The sequence below is a fragment of the Clinocottus analis genome, unplaced genomic scaffold (assembly GCF_023055335.1).
Source record: "Clinocottus analis isolate CAN_PGR_092001 unplaced genomic scaffold, fCliAna1.0.p SCAF_11, whole genome shotgun sequence".
NCBI classification, from domain to species: Eukaryota; Metazoa; Chordata; class Actinopteri; order Perciformes; family Cottidae; genus Clinocottus; species Clinocottus analis.
Window position 1 is genome coordinate 19736876 of NW_027175832.1, and position 22009 is coordinate 19758884.

General features: G+C 47.7%; 1 protein-coding gene across 4 annotated transcripts in view; it reads right to left on the minus strand.

Moving 5' to 3' along the window:
• The window catches only part of pard3ab (par-3 family cell polarity regulator alpha, b), a 165834-nt gene that overhangs the window by 104355 nt on the left and 39470 nt on the right, over nt 1-22009 (minus strand). For all 4 annotated transcript variants that reach the window (XM_068566323.1, XM_068566315.1, XM_068566306.1 and 1 more), the window contains exons 3-5: nt 12308-12491; nt 9234-9415; nt 9016-9159 (exon numbers count right to left, since the gene is read on the minus strand). In XM_068566323.1, coding sequence (XP_068422424.1) covers nt 9016-9159; nt 9234-9415; nt 12308-12491 — 510 coding nt within the window. The remainder of the gene's footprint in view (nt 1-9015; nt 9160-9233; nt 9416-12307; nt 12492-22009) is intronic.

Consider the following 22009-nt stretch of genomic DNA (forward strand, 5'->3'; position numbering starts at 1 on the left):
CTGACTTCAACCCCGTCCAACGCGTCTGTGTCGCCCAACAGCTCAATGAATCGCCATCGAGGCGGAAGAGGGAAAATGATTGCGGTCCAAATCCTCTGGGGATAAACGACATTTCAAGAAGTTATTTACAGCAGCAGATCACATGCAGGGTGACGATCACACGTCCACGTCTGACACGTCACACTCGGACAGACGAAAACCCAGTGTGCAGAAAGTCTCTCACACACACACACACACACACACACACACACACACACACACACACACACACACACACACACACACACAGCTGTGTCTGGACTACCAGAGGCAGCAGCAATAACAGCTTGAGCAAAATGAGACTTCCAGCACTTCCTAAATTACCGCGGCGCCGCCGTAGCGATCCACTTAATTCAACAGCAATTTCTGCAATCCAATTCAATCAAAGCCGAGATGTGGCCGGCGGAGGAGAGGAGAGGAAGGGGGGAGGGGGGGTGATGTGCGCCGCAATTTCCTCCGAAATAATAGACAATGGAGGCTCGTCAGGAACGAAGGCAATTTCAAAACTCACATTTTAAAAAGGAGCTCTGACAATGTCGCAGGAAACGGATCCGCAGGAGGTGAGAACGATGCTTGTTTTGTTTTATTTGCGTTTGATTCAGCGCCAAGACAGAAAGGGGGCGGAGCTTCTCTTCCGGTATTTAATAGAGACATCTAGAAAAGAGAGATGAGTGAGGAGAGTTTCCTCTGAGAGGAACAGGAAGACGAGACGAAGCTGGTTTGAAAGGATGAGAAACGGCACTTTGAAAAACACTAAAAGTTTGTTTTTTGCGTCACTATTATTTGGATTATTTGGTTTCCTCAACAAGCACATGAATAAACACATTTTGTTTCCTATATACTTCAAAATAAAAGTCCTCCGTCATATTTTCATCACATCCTCACCCTCCATCAAGCGAAGGAGCTGCAGGATGTTGTTAGATCGCTCTGAAGAGTCGTAAAACATCCACCACACGTGACACACTTCCAAGCGAAGCCAAGCAGAAATGTTTCACCTCACAGACACCTGGAGACGGAGGAGAGGCGGGGGCACGCGGGATCGACCAATCACAGAGCAGGGATCAACGCTAACCACGCTAATGGCGCTAACGGCGGTCGAGAGTAAAACATGAATACGAGACTCTAAATGCTGCCAACACAAACCGCATTTTCTAACAAACCACGACACAAAATGTCCTGGAAGACTTTCTCCATTCCAGTGTGGCTTCATGTGATGTGTAGAGAGTGTGTAGGAGAGTGTGTAGGGAGTGTGTAGTGAGTGTGTAGTGAGTGTGCGGTGCTCTCGGTGTCCGTGGGGACCGGAGCGAGCTGCAGCCAATCACGCAGCTTGTTACCCGACGCGGCGTTTACCCGAGATCGGACTGGAGATGGAGCCGCTGTTATGGAGCAAAATAACAGAGCCAACCACCCCTCTGAGGGAGCTGTGGATAATGGTGACAAGCATCGCACACACACAGACACACACACACACACACACACACACGTAGAGTTGTCAGACTGAAGGCCATTATTCTGGCTGACTCCAACAGTAATGGCCGCTGCTGAGAAGAGAAGAGTACAGAAACATGTGAGGAGGAAGAGACCGCACAACCTCAGCATCGCTCCGTATCCTCTTCCTCTCGGACCCCCCCCTCCCCTCCCCCCCCCCCACACACACACACACACTGCTGCAGTGCTGTGCAGCACAGCAGCGACTCAGGAGCTTCAGGTGTACTCAGACCGAGCGTATGAACTGCATCGTTACCTGCAGTCATTTATTTCCCATTATAATCACAAACCTGGAGATTAATTTGAGATGCAGATTACTAGTGTGTGTGTGTGTGTGTGTGTGTGTGTGAAATTGCTCCCGTCATGAATCTGTAATAAACATTAACTCCTCATGAATAATGTAATAAGTTGTTGGAGTCTTTGGGGGGGGGGGGGGGGGGGGGGCGGGTATACCATTCATTACGCATTCAAATGATTTAAATAAGTTTAAAAAAAGACTCTGAAACACCACCTCAAGATCTGGAGGAGCAGCGATGTGATTTGGGAGCAAAATCTTCGGACATTTGGAGATTCCTGAAGGCATTCGGTGAGCAGAGTGTTTCTGCTGATGCTAAAGTACCGACAGCGAAGCCATGCGTCCTCTGAGTGACCTCTGCCTCTAGTTTGTGGTCGCACGGTTTCCCAAGAGGTCGACGTCTGAGGGTTCAGGTGTTGTAAACATCATCAAACCTCGATCCTGCTGATCCAGGCGTCTATTTGCACTCCCTCAATAATCATCTCCATCCCTCTGACACCATGATAAGACACCTGCTCCCCGCTCGCCCCCTCCCTCTTGTCTCTCCTTTGATCGCCTCGTGGACTTGTGATAAACTCCTCTCTCTCATCTCCTCTCGCCGCTCGCCGCCGTCTCTTGTTCGCGATAGCGACGGAAACCGGCGGCTCTACGAGAAGAAGGAAAAAGAAGATGGTAATCTCCTTGGATCGGAGGTGGAAACCTCTTCCTGTGCCTTTGGGAGGCGGCTCCAGTCTGAAGGAGGCGCTGCCATCTGTTCAACCTGATCAGGTTCTATTTTTAGGTGTAATTAGATCCTGGTGGCAGGTGATGAACAGAAGATGATGTGTGTGTGTGTGTGACGGCCCCTTGGGGTGTGTTTGGTTCCCTCGAGGGAGGGGGGGGGGGCCTCTAGAGGAGGGCGAGCCGTCTTTCATCTTCCCTTCCTGCTCTCCTCACCTTGTCCCTCCCAGCTGGAGGGGATCTGGGCTCCTACTGCTGCCCGTCATATTAAAACCAAAAGATCAAAGGATGAACAGCAGGGAGGGAGAGAGAGAGAGAGATGGAGAGAGAGGGCGAGAGAGAGACAGATTTATAGATGGAGGCTTATCAGATCTAAAAAAAAACGAGGCCGATTGCTAAGTTTACTCTAAACTTCTTCAAGCGTTTGAGGCTTCTCCTTCGACCGCTTTGGACCGGCTGGATGAGCAGAGGTCACAGGTCAGAGGTCAGAGGTCGGAGGCGTCGCTAGTTACGCTGTAAAACAAGTAGCAGAGGTTGTGGACCGGACACAAGAACCTCCGGTCGTCCAGCTCCGTTAGCGAGATGGAGGTTTCTTTTCTTCGGTCGGGCGGTTCCTTCACGTCGGCTCGTCTCACGATGTCTGGACGGCGAGAGAGTTAGAGGTCATCGGTGAGGACTTCAAGGACTAACATGTGGCCTCCGCGGGGCGGTGGCTAACGGCTAACGACGCTAACTCCTAAAATAAACTGTGAAGGCTTTTCCAGATCCCATACAGCGAAAATGACAAAAAACAAATGTTTTCTTTGCTAACGGAGAAAGTTTTTAATAGATTTTGTGTTTCTAAACAGCTTTACTTTGAACATCTGGTTAAATATGTTCATATGGCCATGTATGAAATGTCTCAATAATAATACTAATAATAATAATAATAATAATGAGTGCCCGTATCAAGACACTGTCTTTATCTGCACACCCAGTCACACCTCACTAACAGAGGAGACACACACACACACCTCACTAACAGAGGAGACACACACACACACACCTCACTAACAGAGGAGACACACACACACACACACACACACACACACACACACACACACACACACACACACACTTGTCTTGGATCTCAGCTCCACAGCAGCACCTACTGGTTATTCAGCTCAGGAGCTACACGATCCTGCTGCTGCACTTTCATCGCTCTTTTTCTCTCACACACACACACACACACACACACACACACACTAACAAGCCTTCGTGCAGTGTGTGTGTGTGTGTGTGTAGCGGGGGGAAAGTTGAGTCCCTCAGGTGCTCGTGCAGCTTTAGCGGGATAAATCATGCACACCTGAGCCGTGCGCTCATAAATCACCTCGGACTCAGCGTGCAGTGTGTGTGTGTGTGTGTGTGTGTGTGTGTGTGTGTGTGTGTGTGTGTGTGTGTGTGTGTTAATGTGCACCAAAAACCTGCATGTTCAAGTTAGTAAATGTGAAGAAAAAAAAATAGTGTAAATTGATAGTTTTCCCCTGTATGTGCAGGTACACAACACCTATATAGGGATTCTAGAGGGGTGTGTGTGTGTGTGTGTGTGTGTGTGTGCTTATGGTGTAACTGTGCTCTTAACGTGCAAACACAAGCTTGTTCGCGTTAAGTATGCTTTAAAATGCAGCGTATGCATAATACGTGTGTGTGTGTGTGTGTGTGTGTGTGTGTGTGCTTAAAGGTGCATTAAAGTTTGTCGTCTTTGTATATGTTTTATACAACTAGCTTCAGTGTGCGAGTGCGCTCACAGTGCACACGTCAGCGCTGACATTCCTGCACAGGTATGGAGGTGTGTGTGTGTGTGTGTGTGTGTGTGTGTGTGTGTGTGTCTGCTGGCCTGCCTTCAGCCCGCTCTGTGTAACAACATCCCCAGTGAGTTGTGTGAAGCCTTCGTCCCACCATGAAAGATAACTCAACCCTCCCTCAGCAGCCTAATGACCGAGGACACACAGCGCCGACACACACACACACACACACACACACACACACACAGAGATAGACGCGCACACACACACACACACACACACACACACACAGGATGCTACCAGTGTGTACTGTGCTGAGAGACAGAACAAAACCTCCAGTAGGTTATCATCATTATTTGCTCAGTTAGAGTGAAAAATGTGTAAAAAAACAGGATAATTATTCCCATTAAAGTCAGTTATGAGTCATTAAAGTCTTCCACTTTTTAAAAGGTTACGCTGCTTGAATCCTCCGAAAAACAAACAGAAAGTCACTTAAAGCAGCGCAGCAGAGAGCAGCTGATGTGAGGGACTTTGTGTGTCTTCAACGCAGCTGTGTCGTCACTTTGAACCGTTTCAGTGTTTTAGCTTCAAACGTGTGTGAAGAGGTTCAGTTCTCAATCCGCTGCATGAAGACAGACCTGAAGATGTTGTCAAGCAGCTGTGAGAGGAATTGAAGCGTTGTTTGATTGTGTTGTTGTTGTTGTTGCCTCAAGGTGTTGAACAGTGTGGTCGTTATCATCGCAACAATCATCTACTGTGGTATTTTTTGTTTTAATCATTAAATTCTATGGACACAGCCGACGAGGAGTAGAATGATCGAGATGTATTGATTAGAAACACATTAAACACAACAAATGCACACACACACACATACACACACACACACACACACACAACTTCTATCCCTGTGAGGACTCTCTGATGTTTGTTAAAGTTGAAGCTCCGTCCTCAAAGGACAGAGTCCTCCGGGACTGTTGAGGTGGAAGACTGACCCAGGTGGAGTACAAAGCGGTGTGTGTGTGTGTGTGTGTGTGTGTGTGTGTGTGTGTGTGTGTGTGTGTGTCTGTGGTTCAGCGGTCCACTCTCACAGCTCGTGGCTTTTCGTCTTAATTGGTTGATTTGCAACCAGGTCTACGGCTGCCTGGACTCCTGACACACACACACACACACACACACACACACACACACACACACACACACACACACACACACACACACACACACACACACACACACACACACACACACACACACACACACACACACACAATGCGTAAACACACACTTGTGGTACCACAAACACATCAACACACATGGACGCATGAAAAAAAACAACCTTGTGACTCATGAATACACACACACACACACACACACACACACGCACACGCACGCACACACACACCTCCACCCTCATTGATACACACTCGACTGACAGCTCGCTGTTGCCATGGCGACCCCTCTACCTGGTACCCAAGAGGAGAGCGATGAGTTCAGAGGCTGCAGGACGCAGCGCAGACCGATCGCAGTTCATACCAAATATACATGAGAAGCCGGTTCCTCCTCCTTTTTCTCCCTCCTCCTCCTCCTCCTCCTCCTCCTCCTCCTCCTCCTCCTCCTCCTCCTCCTCCTCCTCCTCCTCCTCCCCTTGATTGACACTTCAGAGCCCCTAGAAGCCTTAGCGTGGTCTCTAAAAATCAGTTTTTTTAAGGGCGAGAGACGACTTTCTGTCATAAAATAGTGTAAAATAACATAAAATATCGTAAAATAGTGTAAAATAACATAAAATAGCTTAAACTAGCGCTGTGCAGCCCACGTGGACGGGACCAGACTTCTCCATTCGGGGTATCTCATCTGTTCATTCGATTATCACGTCTGGAACCAACGCACAGCTGCAGCATCCTTCCTGGAAAAGTGGGATGAGTGGCGCTTAAACCGCTGCAACACAAACCAGTGACAGAGCAGCAGAGTGTGTGTGTGTGTGTGTGTGTGTGTGTGTGTGTGAGGGCAGATGGTCTTCAGCAGGTCATTAATACCAGACTACACCCTCCTGCAGTGACCTCCACCACTTAACCCTCTCCGTCCCGTCAGACTCAGACCTGTTGTGAGACGGATGAGGGGAAGCGGTGCAGATTCCCCCGGAGAGACGGAGGGAACTCGTTGCAGGACGAATCTTTTTGGAAAAACACAAGCGTGGATCGTATCCTGTAAATCTGCAGGATTGAAACGCCACACGGGGATCGAACCGCCGACACCCTGTGAGTGAAGGGCGACCTCGCTCTACTGGGCATCGTGAAAATCTGCCGATGAAGTACAAGTTGTGCTAAAAAAAAAGCGTATTTTTTTTACTTTTTGGCGAAAAAGGAAATGAACTCGACCCTTTTATTTGTGTTGTTGTTGTTGTTGTTGTTGTGTACTTATAATATCACTATTTGGTCACTGGTCAAAAGGCCTCATATCTCCAGTTTCATGCAACTTCTTTCACAAGAAGAAAGAGACATCGGACGTCTGGATCTCGTTAATCACCGGGTCCGCTTGTTTTAAGGAAGAGGAGAAGAAGAAGAAGAAGAAGAAGAAGAAGAAGAAGAAGAAGAACTTGGGGGGAATCCTAACCGCTCGAAGGTGACGGACGACGTTGACGCCATTGGCGGCAACAAGCACCAATGGCGCCATTGGCGGCCTCTCGTGATCGCACGCTACTCCACAATGTCACCGAGAGAGAGAGAGAGAGAGAGAGAGAGAGAGAGAGAGCGAGAGAGAGAGAGAGAGAGAGAGAGAGAGAGACTCCCCCCGGAGGCAGAACATTACATCCTGTGTTTTACTCCCGGCGCTGGAGGTGAAGCCAGCTGGCTTGTCAGTCTGCATCTGCACTCTGAGCCAGACGACATCAGTAGAACGCTGCGGCGTCGCACCGCAACCACCGACAGGAGAAAACAACACAACGAGAGCAGATCTGAAAACCGTTTACACGCCAAATGAAACGGTTCTGTCAAATGTTCATTACAAACATGACAGAAATGTGTCCCGGCAACAAAAACTGCAACTGGCAGCGGGACAACGTATAGAAGTCTATGCTTCATGTGTTAAAGCTGCATTCTCTCTCCTGACCACCAGGGGGCGACTCCTCTGGTTGTATAGAAGTCTATGCTTCATGTGTTGAAGCTGCATTCTCTCTCCTGACCACCAGGGGGCGACTCCTGGTTGTATAGAAGTCTATGCTTCATGTGTTAAAGCTGCATTCTCTCTTCTGACCAGCAGGGGGCGACTCCTCTGGTTGTATAGAAGTCTGTGCTTCATGTGTTAAAGCTGCATTCTGTCTCCTGACCACCAGGGGGCGACTCCTCTGGTTGTATAGAAGTCTATGCTTCATGTGTTGAAGCTGCATTCTCTCTCCTGACCACAAGGGGGCGACTCCTCTGGTTGTATAGAAGTCTATGCTTCATGTGTTGAAGCTGCATTCTCTCTCCTGACCACCAGGGGGCGACTCCTCTGCTTGTATAGAAGTCCATGTTTCATATGTTAAAGCTGCATTCTCTCTCCTGACCACCGGCGTGCGACTCCTTTGGTTGTATAGAAGTCTATGCAGCGTTCTCTCTGGGCTTTGGCTCGTACCCGTTGCAGCTTGCATGTGTGCATGTGCGAGCTTCCCATCTCTTGTGTAATCCCAGTGAGTGATGCAGATGTCTTACAACAGCACACATGTTGGCCAAAACCAACAGCCCATAAAGAGATAAGATAGCGGTCGGCCTGCGGAGCGTGCGTGCACATGTTGATTTAACCAATCACTGTAACTGCAGAAGTGAAAACATGTTGTTTTTTGTTGCAACCTTTTGCAAAGGCAAGTGGGTCATGGTACGTTATCTTACTTCATGATCGCATTCCAGCAAAGCTTTGGCGTGCATGACCCCGGCGGGTCCGGAGGAGGTTCTACATCTCCAGTTAAACGGGACCACATGTACCGTACGAGGCGCACGTTGCTTCACTGCATCAACATTATTCCTCCTCGCCGCGACCTTAATGTGTCATCCTGGATTTACAGTGGAAATTCCTCATTTTTTTAAAAGCGTGATAGAACCGGGTCGGGGGCTCTGGACTGGATCTTTGGCCACTCAGAACGGGCTTTCACCGAGATTAAGGGGCTTGAAGGATGGCGTAAATCTCTGCGTGCCGGGTCGTTTTGGAGAGATCAGACTTGTCTCATCGTCTTCCTCCTTAACCTTTTAGTTAAGAATCCTCCCGCGGCCATTTTAAGTCCCAGCATGCCCCATTCAGACAAGCTTTTGGCATAAAATACGTAATTTTTCCATTTTTTAAACCGAACAATACAGATTTTTTGACTGAAACTCCTTCCTAACAGACCAATACTTTGTTCTATTGTGGTTTTTGTTGCAGATTCTGATTCTTTAGGTCCTAATCTTTCCAAAAAGGTGTCTTATTGACGCTCCAGGAGGAGAATCTGGGGAATCTGGCTCATATCATGCTGGATGTTCATAGTTATGATCAAAATATCTTTTAAAAGTGATTTTTTTGCAGATACACATTTTTCCCCAAGACTTTGCTGAACGAAAACATACAATAAATACGCGTATTGGAATTAATTTGTGGTTCCTACGACGACTCAAACACAGGAGAAAAAGAGGTCTGAGACAACATTGGTTCGCATCCACCTGAAGGCCTCTGAACCGGTCCTACCTGGTCCTGTCTCTCCAGCCAGCGGTCCACCATGGGGTGATTGGCGCTGAGCGACGAGCGCGCCGTCTCTCTCTGGAACTCACTCTGATTGGCCCAGGTGCCGGCGTCCCGCGGCAGACTGCGGTACGTGTCCATGGCTTTACTCTGCGAGGGAACGGGGAAACGGTTCACTCCATGTCATTCCATGTTGAGGGGTCAGAGGTCACAAAGGGCCCTACCTTCCTCTCCAGGCTGTCGGTGCCGGAGGCGTGGCGGGTTTTCAGGAAGCCCGCGGTGGTGGACCAGCGGGTCGGGTTCTTCCTGGACGGGGGCTCCACCGTTTGGACCCGCGGGTCGCCGAATGGCCCGTTGACGGTCAGCAGGGCGGGGTCGCTGCTGCGCCGGACGTGGAGGGGCATGTCTGAGGGGAGGAGGCCGGAGGGTTAAAACAGGGTTCATACACATGTTGACCAATGGATTGCCATGGCTTTAGACCACATTACCATGGCTTTAGACCACATTACCATGGCTTTAGACCACACTGCCATGGCTTTAGACCACATTACCATGGCTTTAGACCACATTACCATGGCTTTAGACCACACTGCCATGGCTTTAGACCACACTGCCATGGCTTTAGACCACATTACCATGGCTTTAGACCACACTGCCATGGCTTTAGACCACATTACCATGGCTTTAGACCACATTACCATGGCTTTAGACCACATTACCATGGCTTTAGACCACATTACCATGGCTTTAGACCACATTGCCATGGCTTAAGACCACATTACCATGGCTTTAGACCACACTGCCATGGCTTTAGACCACATTACCATGGCTTTAGACCACATTACCATGGCTTTAGACCACATTACCATGGCTTTAGACCACATTGCCATGGCTTAAGGCCACATTACCATGGCTTTAGACCACACTGCCATGGCTTTAGACCACATTACCATGGCTTTAGACCACATTACCATGGCTTTAGACCACACTACCATGGCTTTAGACCACACTACCATGGCTTTAGACCACACTACCATGGCTTCAGACCACATTACCATGGCTTTAGACCACATTACCATGGCTTTAGACCACATTACCATGGCTTTAGACCACATTACCATGGCTTTAGACCACATTGCCATGGCTTAAGACCACATTACCATGGCTTTAGACCACATTACCATGGCTTTAGACCACACTGCCATGGCTTTAGACCACACTGCCATGGCTTTAGACCACATTACCATGGCTTTAGACCACATTGCCATGGCTTAAGACCACATTACCATGGCTTTAGACCACACTGCCATGGCTTTAGACCACATTACCATGGCTTTAGACCACATTACCATGGCTTTAGACCACATTACCATGACTTTAGACCACATTACCATGGCTTTAGACCACATTACCATGACTTTAGACCACATTACCATGGCTTTAGACCACATTACCATGACTTTAGACCACATTACCATGGCTTTAGTCCACATTACCATGGCTTTAGTCCACATTACCATGACTTTAGACCACATTACCATGACTTTAGACCACATTACCATGACTTTAGACCACATTACCATGACTTTAGACCACATTACCATGGCTTTAGTCCACATTACCATGACTTTAGACCACATTACCATGACTTTAGACCAAATTTCCACGACTTTAAACCAAAGTTCCATGACTTTTAATCCAATTTCCACGACTTTTAATCCAATTTCCACAACTTTTAACCAAATTTCCACAACATTTAACCAAATTTCCACAACAATTAACCAAATTTCCACGACTTTAAACCAAATTTCCACGACTTTAAACCAAATTTCCATGACATTGCCATTTATTTTTTAGATAAATGTCCAAATTATGTTCTTTTCAAAATTGACATCTCCAGAGGAATGGATCTATTTGCAAACAACTCTCTGTCTAACTCTTCTTTTTTGATATTTGATGGTTGAAACAAGAAAACTAGCACACACACTAAACATCAAGCGCCTCTCATGTCGTCATAAATGAGTGATTGAAAGCTATTCTCATTAGACGCTGGTATAAATATATATATATATATATATATATATATATATATATATATATATATAATTAAATTCCTTCTCCTTCATGTCAGACATACTCTTTTAAAAAACCCAATAAAATCCAGCTGATGAGATTCAGTGCTGTCAATTAAACGGGGTGAGAACTTATTACGAGACGCTTGAATTGGACGTAACTGGCAGGTGTGATTATGCCCAAAGATTTCCATTTTCCTTTTGCATATTCACATCCGGCATCTCAGGAATCCAATTAGGAGTGGAGTGACCTCGCACTGTGTGTGTGTGTGTGTGTGTGTGTGTGTGTGTGTAGTGATTTTGGTGGCAGCCGTGTCAATCAATGCCAGTTCAAAGGTCATTAGTGGATTAGTTATACTCACACTCTCACAGGCGCGCTAGTTTTAGTGCTAATAAAACGATGCTTATTAAAAAATAGTTGGTTCTTAAATGTTCATGGGTCTGTCTGTGTGTGTGTCTGAATGTGTGTATTCCTATTTTTATTATTATTTTAAGCTCTGAGAGTGACACTTAAGGCTTTAAAGAACAAACTTAAGTGAAGAAACCAGACGCTTGTAAGTGATAGAATGGACAAAATAATAATTATATACACTATTGTCTTTTCATTCTCACACTTCTCTATCTCGGAGGTCGACACGTTGCTCAGCTTTAACGCTCTTACACACAATCAAAAGATGCATTGATAGTTTTATCCTTTAGTTTTCATACTGGAGCTGGAAGTGAGAGAGGAAGTCTGAGCTCCTTTCCTTCCTGCATGTGATCTTTTTCTCGTCTTTCTTCTGTTTTTTTGCTTGATCCAAGTTGACGAATCACCTACAAGCGACAGTCTCCGTCCCCACCGGCGGTGATCACAGGAGGAGCGGCGACTTGGCCGGCGGAGCGGCGGCGGACGGGCTCGCCGTCGCCTTTGATTTAGGAGGCGGCGAGGAGAACCAATTAGCCACTTTGGCCGAGGATCAAACGGCTATCTGAGCCCGCGAGGAGAGGGAAAAAACACACACAAAAAAAGCGTCCGTCCTGTCCAATTAACAGAATTTATGGACGGGCTGAGCACCGCGGCGCCGCGATAAGGTAATCTGTTGGGTTTGCAGCTTCCTGAGATTTGACGCTAATGAAGGCGACAGGGTTTGTAATTTAAGAGGAGCCGAGTCGATTGTAAATCAGCCGGTGAGAAGATGCATCGGTGGCGTTTCCTCCGCCCTCCTCCCCCCGGCGGTGGGACTCACTGGTGCGCAGGGCGGAGGGCGTGACCTCGATCTCGCTGGCGACCTGGTACGGGTGGAAGGCCGAGGCGCCGCTGCCGGCGCTGAGGTCGGCGGCGAACAGGTCGGGGCTCTGCGTCCCGGTGGAGCTGGCGCTGGTGCCGTCGCCGCCGTGGTGCGGCTCCTGCTCGTCGTACACCGCGATCAACTGGAGGGGGGAGGGAGGGTGGAGGGAAAGAGGGAGGGAGGGGGGAGACGTTAGATCAATTAAAAAGACGCATCGTCAGGCCTCCTCCACTAAAAACAGGGTGCATACACATTTTCACCAATGGATTTCCATTACTTTTCACCAAATTCCCATAACTTTAAACCAATTTTCTATCATTTTAACCAATTTTCTGTCATTTTAACCAATTTTCCATGACTTTAAACCAATTTTCCATAATTTTAAACCAATTGTCTATCATTTTAACCAATTCTTCATGACTTTAAACCAATCTTTTATCACTTTAAACCAATTTTCTATCATTTCAACCATTTTTCTATGACTTTAAACCAATTTTCTATCAGATTAAACCAATTTTCCATGACTTTTAACCCATTTTCCATCATTTAAAAAAAAATTTCATTACTTTAAACCAATTTTCCGAGATGCTGAATCATGTGCAGGGTTGCAGAGAAATTCATAAAATATACACACACACACACACACACCATATATATATTTTTAAAGATATTCTATTTCTTGGATGCCCGTTGGCTTCGTGTTGCAGGTCACTGTCCCCTTCTATCTTTTAATGTCTGCATTTGTTGTGTTAAAGGTGTCGACTCGTCACTGTCGAGCTGACGGTGAAACAACGACACGCTTTAGATCTCATGCAGACAAAAAGCTTTTTTCTTTGCATTTGACATAAATAAAAATCATTGCACGACGAACACGTCGCCTGGAGTCATGAGGAGAGAGACAGGATTTGCACACTCGTCACATTTGAGATCCTGTAAAGCTGAAGTTGTGTGCTTTTGTTTTGTGATCACTAACAACGCACACTTGTGCTGAAGCCCTGGATGTGTGTGTGTTATGTCCTTCACCTCCTGACTGGAACAGTTGTACACCTTCAAAGTCCAGACAACACCGTCACAAAAATAATCCACACGCTTAAAGATAAAATATCCCAATAAGACACGCAACTTAACACAGGTACACACTGAAAGACACACACACACTCCAACGCACACACACATGCAAACATGGCCGCGATGCAAGAGGAGCATTAGCCCACACGATCACCATTAGCGACGCACAAGCACACACACACACACACACACACACACACACACAGTTCAACTCCAACTAGTAGTTTTCCAGCACATTAAACCTTCATTTCAGCCAAATTCAGCCTGAGAGCTGTGGAGTTTTATAGCAAGCTGGACAGGCTCCCTGGTGGGGAACACACACACACACACACACACACACACACACACACACACAGCAAGACTCATTTTTCCCATTAGGCCCTTTACACAAATGTGCAGACATTTACTTCAAATTAGAGCTTGTGTCAGCCCGAGGCTAATGTGTGTACACGCGGTAATGGGGGGTAATAAAGGTCAAAGGGCAGGGAGGGAGGTATGGGGGGGGGGGCTTGTGGAATGTGTGTGTGTGTGTGTGTGTGTTTGTGGGGAGAGAGTGTGGACGAAGAGCAGAGAGTTGACGAGAAAAAAAAAAAAACGGGGGAAATGAAACAGATGGATGAAGAGCAGGAGTGTGTGCAAGAGTTATCAGAGAGGCTCATGGGACATGGAGGGCGGGGGGGTGGGGGGGGGGGGGTGGGGAATGGAGATGAGGAGGCCCCAGTTGTGCGTTTGTGTAACTGTCAGAGACCCGCACTCCTCCCTCATTAAAGGCCCAGCTCGTCCAGAACAGCCGAGTCAGCAAAAACGACCCGTTTCCCCCCCGAGGACGCCGTGGAAGAAGAAGAAGAAGGTCTCTCTCTTTTCCTCCTCTTCCTCGTGTGTCCCCCCCCCCCCATGTGGTTCTTGGTACTCTGTCATCAGGCGGCTGCAGTGCGCATCGCGGCGTTCTCGACGTCCTTGAGAAGCGATGTGGAGACGATCATCGCGTCCTCACGAGGGCGGCCGTGCGAAACGGCCCAAACGAAGTCTCCAACGTCACTAACTCTGCGCTTCCCTCCATCTGTTTTCACGATCACAAAACCTCTGGAGTGAATATATCACATAAAATATAATAACGACGGTATTTCATGTACGTGTCCACTGACGGCGCCGAGTCTCCTGTCAAAGGGAATCAAAACAAATCACTTGAATCATTTCCCCGCACGGTATTGGACAAATTAAACGCAGATCAATATGTAATTGCTACGGTTTGTTGACAAGCACGACCTCTGACCCCACCTGCCATGGCGGCATCACACACACACACACACACTCAGAAAAAGCTGGCGTCCAATCAGCAGGCTCGGTCCAGCCCGAGGACATCAGGTCGCGCTCACAGAGACGTGAAACGTGTCAAACGGCTCCAGTCGGATGAGGGGTTTTTTTTTTGTTGGTTTTATTTGGACATCGAACCCTCGACAAGATAAGCTCCTCCCCCTTACCAAAAAAAAAAAATGGAACAATAATCGAAAAAAAAAGTAAATTACAGCGGAAAGTGTGAGTCAGTCCTCTTCACTCGCTGCTCATAAATCATCATCTGAACTCCGGCTGGAAGAAAACGCTGGCAGCCGGACCGAGAGGTCCTCACAGGGGAACGAATCCCTCCGGGTGTGTGTGTGAGTGTGTGTCTGTGTGTGTGCGTTAAGTCATTACGATTTCACACAAACTTTACAGGACATTAAAGTGATTTCGTAAACGTGAAAAAAGAAGAAAAATAGTTTTAAAATATCCAAATAGTTGCTGATTATTCGTCTAAAGCTGTGGACGTTGATTTAAAAAGCATTTGTTGACGGTCGGTTACAAAAAGAAGAGAAGAACTTTTTGAATTCATCTGCCAACAATAACTATTATTACTTGTGTGTGTGTTTGTTGGTCCGGTCCAGACGACGCAGTGTTGTTGTGTTGTTGTAGCGACAACACAACAACACAGAAGGTCAGAGCTTCGTGACCTCCTTGACCTCGTCTCTGCAGAACCACCGAGGAAGAAGAAGAAGAGGAAAAAGAAGAAGAAGAAGAAGAAGAAGAAGAAGAAGAAGACCTCCCATGTGAGCGTTATATACTTTGCAAAAGAAAGCTGATCCCCTGATACCAGAAACCCAGATCCTCCAGACCGCGGCGGCGCTGCGTGCCAGAGAGAAGAGAAGCAGTCAGCGAAAAGCCGGGAAGCAACGCTTGACTTTCAGCCGACACAGCTGTGAAACCCAAAACATGTCGTCGCCGACGCTGCTGTTCCGACCAAAAAAACAGGAAAGGGAAAAAAAGGAAAGTGAAAGAAGTGCAGCCCAGAAGGTTCTCCTGGGTTACACGCTGCGGGAACTTTGAAGAGAGTGAAGTCGGACATGAAAAAAAACCCTCAAAAGTCAGCCGGACGAAAGCCTCAATAAAAGCCACAGAGTGCAGACGAGCTGCGACCAACGGCCTCCAGGTCGAGTGTGTGTGAGGAGTTTAGCTCCAACATGGCGGAGAAGCAGAAAGCCGTTAATAAACCGTTAGAGACGGACGGTAACTTTAGACGACGTCCGGCATTTTTTACGGTTTTGAAAAAGCGGATTTCTCCGTTTCTGCGAACGCTCGTTATTCACGTTTATGACATTTATCTTTTTCCTGGTGTGCGTTTACGGGAACGTGGCGGCCCGACGGCGGCGTCGAGCGTGTCAAAGTCTGGGGAATTAAAAAAAGAAAAAGAAGGTTGAGGGTTTTCAGAGCAGTGAGGAGAGGTAGAGTTACAAACACACAGAGGAGGAAGAGGAGGAGGAGGAAGAGGAGGTAAAGCTATTCATCAAGGCCACCGAGGGAGAGGAGAAGTGTTTCTCCTCGTTCATACGTCCACTTTGATTTGATACCCGAGAGGTGACATGAACGAGTTCATCACACACACACACACACACACACACACACACACACACACACACACACACACACACACACACACACACACACACACGGCGAGTAATAATAATAATAATTATGGACACGTGCGGCTCAGATTCCCTCCACAGTTTGTCTGCGTCTCAGCCTTCAGAATAAAAGTCCCTCTTCTAGTGAAACGCTCCCGTTGGGCGTCGTCTCTTCTCCACGTGCAGATGATGGCGCTCTGAGCCATAGTTCACGTCGCCATGTCGGCGACTTTCTTAAAAAAAGACAAACTGGAGACTTCTTGGATGCTTTTTGAGGACGTTAACGAGGGAAACAACAAAGGAACGGAGCTTGTGAGAGCAGATTTGTTTTCTTTATGGGGGGAATACGCAGCGAAGACGACAAAAGAGTGTGTTCAACGTCACATAGCTGACACTCGTGGGGTTTCACAGCCGCTGTCGAGCCTCTGAGCACAAGACATGAACTTTCAGCAGCGTCCGAGTCGGCAGGATCGACTCTCAGACTCTCAAATTGGATTTGACTCGTTACTGTAAACAAACGGCCGTTTTGCAACAACTCTTCCGAGGAAGGAGTTCATCAGAGCAGCGGGAGAGAGGGAGGGAGGGAAGGAGAGAGAGAGAGAGAGAGAGAGAGAGAGGGAGAGAGAGAGAGAGAGAGAGAGAGAGAGAGAGAGAGAGAGAGAGAGAGAGAGAGAGAGAGAGAGAGAGAGAGAGAGAGAGAGGGAGGGAGGGAAGGAGAGAGAGAGAGAGAGAGAGAGAGAGAGAGAGAGAGGGAGAGAGGGAGGGAGGGAGGCTAAGATTAGCCGCGGCGCAACCCCAAACTCCCACTGAGACCGGCGGAGAGCGAGCGCCGACCTTGAGCCTCAGCGGCGCTCACGGACGATGAAGAGAAGGAGAAGAAGAGGTGGAGTCGGATCAAGTGTAGGGAGGCGTTAGTGTGTGTGTCACACACACACACACACACTCACAACAACTTGTGTCCAAGTCAGCGCTCAGATTTAGGATCACATGCTCACTGTGTTGAGGACAACGATCCAATCACCTTCAACCCTCTGAGGTCTTTGTCTCCATTTGACGTCATTGTCTAATAATTCTCCTTTTAAAGGCTTTTGCATTATGATGCATATCCATGTGTTACATTAAAAACTGCAGAACAATCTCAGCTCTCTGTATAACAGATGGATGGATGCACTCTTACACTTGTACTCTCATACAATGAACTTCTTATGCAACTGAAGTCACAGCCAGACGACAAAGGTTGTGTTTTCATTTCAATACATGAGCTAAAATTATCAAAAAGGTTAAAAAAAATAAATAAAATGGAAACAAGAGGAGATTTCAGTCCCGTTGTTCCCTCGATGGCGGCTACACGAGTCTCTTTGTGAGCGCGACGGCCGGATATAAAACCGACCGCGTCTCCTCGTTAACTTCACTGCAACGCTGAAGGAGAGACTCCTCGTCTCCTAATTACATCATCACTCCTACATCACAGTCCTGGAGATAAGGGAAACAGACCAGTATCCCTTTAAATGAAACACACGTGTGTGTGTGTGTGTGTGTGTGTGTGTGTGTGTGTGTGTGTGTGTGTGTAGGTGTGTAGGTGTGTGTGTGTGTGAACGGCGGTTAGCTAGCACCACTAATGAGCATCATACATCACATGCTATCAGGGCTAATCACACGGAGGCTAAATTTAGCTTCAATTACCTGTTTTCCATGAGACTAATCAACACTTAGCAGGCTGTGTGTGTGTGTGTGTGTGTGTGTGTGTGTGTGTGTGTGTGTGTGTGTGTGTGTGTGTGTGTGTGTGTGTGTGAGAGTTACATGTTTAATTAAGTAGGACAACCTGTATATGAACATAGAGCTTAATAGCTTTTGGAAGGAAGCGTTGGTTCTCTTCATGAACTCAAGCAGCGGAAATGATTTCAAACAAACGTCCAAACATGTTGTTGTTGTTGCTGCTTCAGGCTCATGTTAGACATGTTATAGATTAAAAAAAATAAGCTTTAATGGTTAAAAGGTACGTATAAAACACAACTTTCTTATTTTTTTAATGAGGTAGATATTAGCTAATTAGCAGCAGATTAAATTAGCATTGTTGTTTCTTCCCCCGGACTGTTGACCAGAGGCTGATAAACTAGAAGCAGTGTGTGTGTGTGTGTGTGTGTGTGTGTGTGTGTGTGTGTGTGTGTGTGTGTGTGTGTGTGTGTGTGTGTGTGTGTGTGTGTGTGTGTGTGTGTGTGTGTGTTCTTTTATTGCCTCCAGCGTTCATGAAACACAGGCGACATGACTTTATCTCGAACATCTCAGCGTTTCTTCCTCCTCAGCGTCTCTGACGTCAGAGCTAATGGACCAGTTCTCTCTGTTCATTAATTAGTCTAAAATAAATAAACACAATCAGGACTGGAATCGGCGCTGGATTCCTAAAAGTGCAATTTCCCCCAAACCGCCCACGAGCTGCCCTGACGTTAACCACACGGGACCCGGCATTGAACCGCCGGCCACACGTCTGGTTTTTAATGCTGCGTCTCTGTTTCAGGACAACAAACAAACAAACAAGTCATCCATCTGACCTCCAAGAGACAAGAGAGGGAACGGACAGGAGGGAAGGAAGGAAGGAAGGGAGGGAGGAAGGAAGGGAGGAAGGAAGGTATGTGTCTGGCTGAAGGATTTGAACCCCCACATGAGGCGTCCTGCAGCCGGGCCGAGGACAGAGGAGGGATGGAGAGAGGAGAGATGGAGGGATGAGGGATGGAGAGAGGAGAGATGAGAGAGAAGGGATGAGGGATGGAGAGAGGAGAGATGAGGGATGGAGAGAGGAGGGATGGAGGGATGAGGGATGGAGAGAGGAGGGATGGAGAGAGGAGGGATGGAGAGAGGAGGGATGGAGGGATGAAGGATGGAGAGAGAGGACGGCCGCTTCATGAGAACTTCCAGCTCTCAGGACTCCATGTGATGGTAATTACATCTCACAGGGTTTCATTACTTATTGGGATTAGCAACATTACACTGGATCAACTCTGCTGGGATTAACACCAGTCCTGAGACACACACACACACACACACACACACACACACACACACACACACACACACACACAGTGTGATAAATGATTGAGGTCCAGTGAGAGCCGTTAAAGCTACACTGCATGTTTCTAAATGATGCTAACAGTCCGTTAGCATCATGGAGGGAGGGAGGTATGAAAGGGGGAAGGAAAGAAGGAAGGAAGGAAGAGTTAGGGTTAACTTAACCTGTGTGTGTGTGTGTGTGTGTGCAACTTGTGTGCGTCTGTGTGTGGAACTTTGGGTACAAAAAGCGTCAGAGCTTCTGCGTTGATTTTTTAATTAAACCAGTGAAAGCTTCTCTGGTTTCAAATGAGGATTAAATCGTCGTTTGTCGCATGTGTGAGTTGGATTTTATTAGATTTCACAACACGAGCGCTTCCTTTGAGTTTTGTCGGGATGGAAACGTTCCCAAAGAGAGCTGGACGTCCGTCTCGCGGCCTCTCCAGACAGTCGCCATCTTCCTTCCTCCCGAGGCCCCGCCCCTCCTCTTTCATTTAGGGAAATAAAAGCACATTACGGCCGAGCTGTCGGCGCGGCATCTCTCATCCTGAGAGGCATCGATACTTCTGGGAGCGCCGGAGGGAATAGCAGAGTGGACCGCGCTGTTGAAATGAGCACTTTCACTCTCGCACGGACAGCAGAAAACCAGACAACGATACTTCTGGAGGAGGAGGAAGAGGAGGATTTCTAAACTTTGGTTTCCGATGCAGTTTCACGAGCCTTTACTCTTCATCCCCGTCGTTGGAACGAGAAGGCGAGTTCACCCCCGTCACCGCAAAATGTTCTATAAATTACAAACGCACCGGAGAAGATTTGTTCTGGATGTCTGCGGCGCCGGATGACCCGGACAGGAAGGCCCCGTGTTGATAAATGACGCTCGCTGCAAGTGTCAAATTGGCCACTTTGCTTTGGGAAGACGCTGAAACTGAACCGTGCAACATAGTGAGAAATTACCTCCAGCTTTATTTCCCCCCCTACAGACCTTTTCCCCTCAAAAACGCTTCAGTACGGAGAACTTGTAGTTACGCTGCTTGTACTCTGGAGGATCCTCAAAGACTAAACGCATCACTTGAAATATAAACTCTCCCACCTCCTCTGCAGGAGTTGTGTAAAGGTTGTGAGCAGCAGGTTCATAACCAGAAAAAGGTCCTTGGTCTGTGCAAGTCATCGCCTCGAAGGCCCAGAGCCGGACAGCATCCTGTCTGGGCCTGAAACAAAACACGACACCGCACAGTCTGACTTGAAACACGCCGTCCTCTCGGGATCGCCGTGGGTTTTTTTCCGAAGGTCGAGCGGGTCCGGGCCCGTCCCCCTCGCTCGGGACGCTCCAATCGAAACCCGGACAAGTTCCCACGGCCGAGTTTAGACTCCCAGAGCCCCCTCTGTCACAATCATTATGAAGTAATTGCAGCATTTTCATCGCCCCTTAAAAGGCCGTCTCTCAGACAGATTGGCTCCGGATCGGTCTTGGAGAACTTCCCCCTGTTCTCAGTTGGACTTTGTCAAAAGCAAAATATAGAAGAAGAAAAAAATGCGTGGGAGGTGGCGGAGAGAGGATAGACTGACGGAGAGAAACCAAAAAAGGGAAGGAGATGGAGGGAGAGAGGAAGAGAGACGGGGTTTCTCAGCGGCTCAAAGAGGAACGTCTTGATTCAACCCAACGGACAACAAGTGCCGCTGCGCCTCTCCGGGGCAATTCATCTCCATCATGCAGAGAGAAAGAGAGGCCTGGAAAAATAAAATAAAAAGCCTGCATGATTCTCTTCCTGAGCCAATTACGGTGACAAGGAGAGGAAAGAGAGAGGAGGACAGAGCGAGAGAGAGGGAAGCAGGTTGTGGGAAAGAAAGATATTCAAGAGGATAAAACACAAATGAGCACGTGTGAAAAAAAGAAAGAAAAGGAAGTGAGACTCGGCATGTGGGTCAAACCCTGCGCTGGAGAAAAAGATGAGCAAGGGGAGTGTTGTGTGCATAGAAAAGGTCACAAAAGAAACACCGAGCTCATCTGGCTCGTCAACAAGTAACAACAAAAACAGGAATCAATCAAGTCGGTCGTACGACTCGTCTGAGGGCCGGACGCTTTGGTTTTTTTTGGGAGGACGGCGCTCAGAGAGCTTTTTTGGCGAAGCTCCGCTGTCAACGCTGCACTTACACTGACGGATAACCGTTATTACAGAGGGGGGAGGGGGGTTAAAGTGGAATGATGTCGCTGACGAAGACGTGAACGCATTTGAAAAGAAAGAGTTCGCACAACGAGGTGATTTTTGTTTGCCTCTTTCGGAGAAAAGTAGTTAAAACCAAAACGCCGTTTTCTTCTTTTTAAAAAAAACGGCCGCGTGACTCGTCGACGTTCAAAACGATCGACCGCGAAGACGTGAAATAACACGGAGGCCTCCAGCTACATGCTGAGAGAGAGAGAGAGAGAGAGAGAGAGAGAGAGAGAGAGAGAGAGAGAGAGAGAGAGAGAGAGAGAGAGAGAGACCCCTGAAGCTCTGAAGGTCTATTAGAGAATGCAGCATGAAGCGTAGACTTCTATACAACCAGAGGAGTCGCCCCCTGGTGGTCAGGAGAGAGAATGCAGCTTTAAACACATGAAGCATAGACTTCTATACAA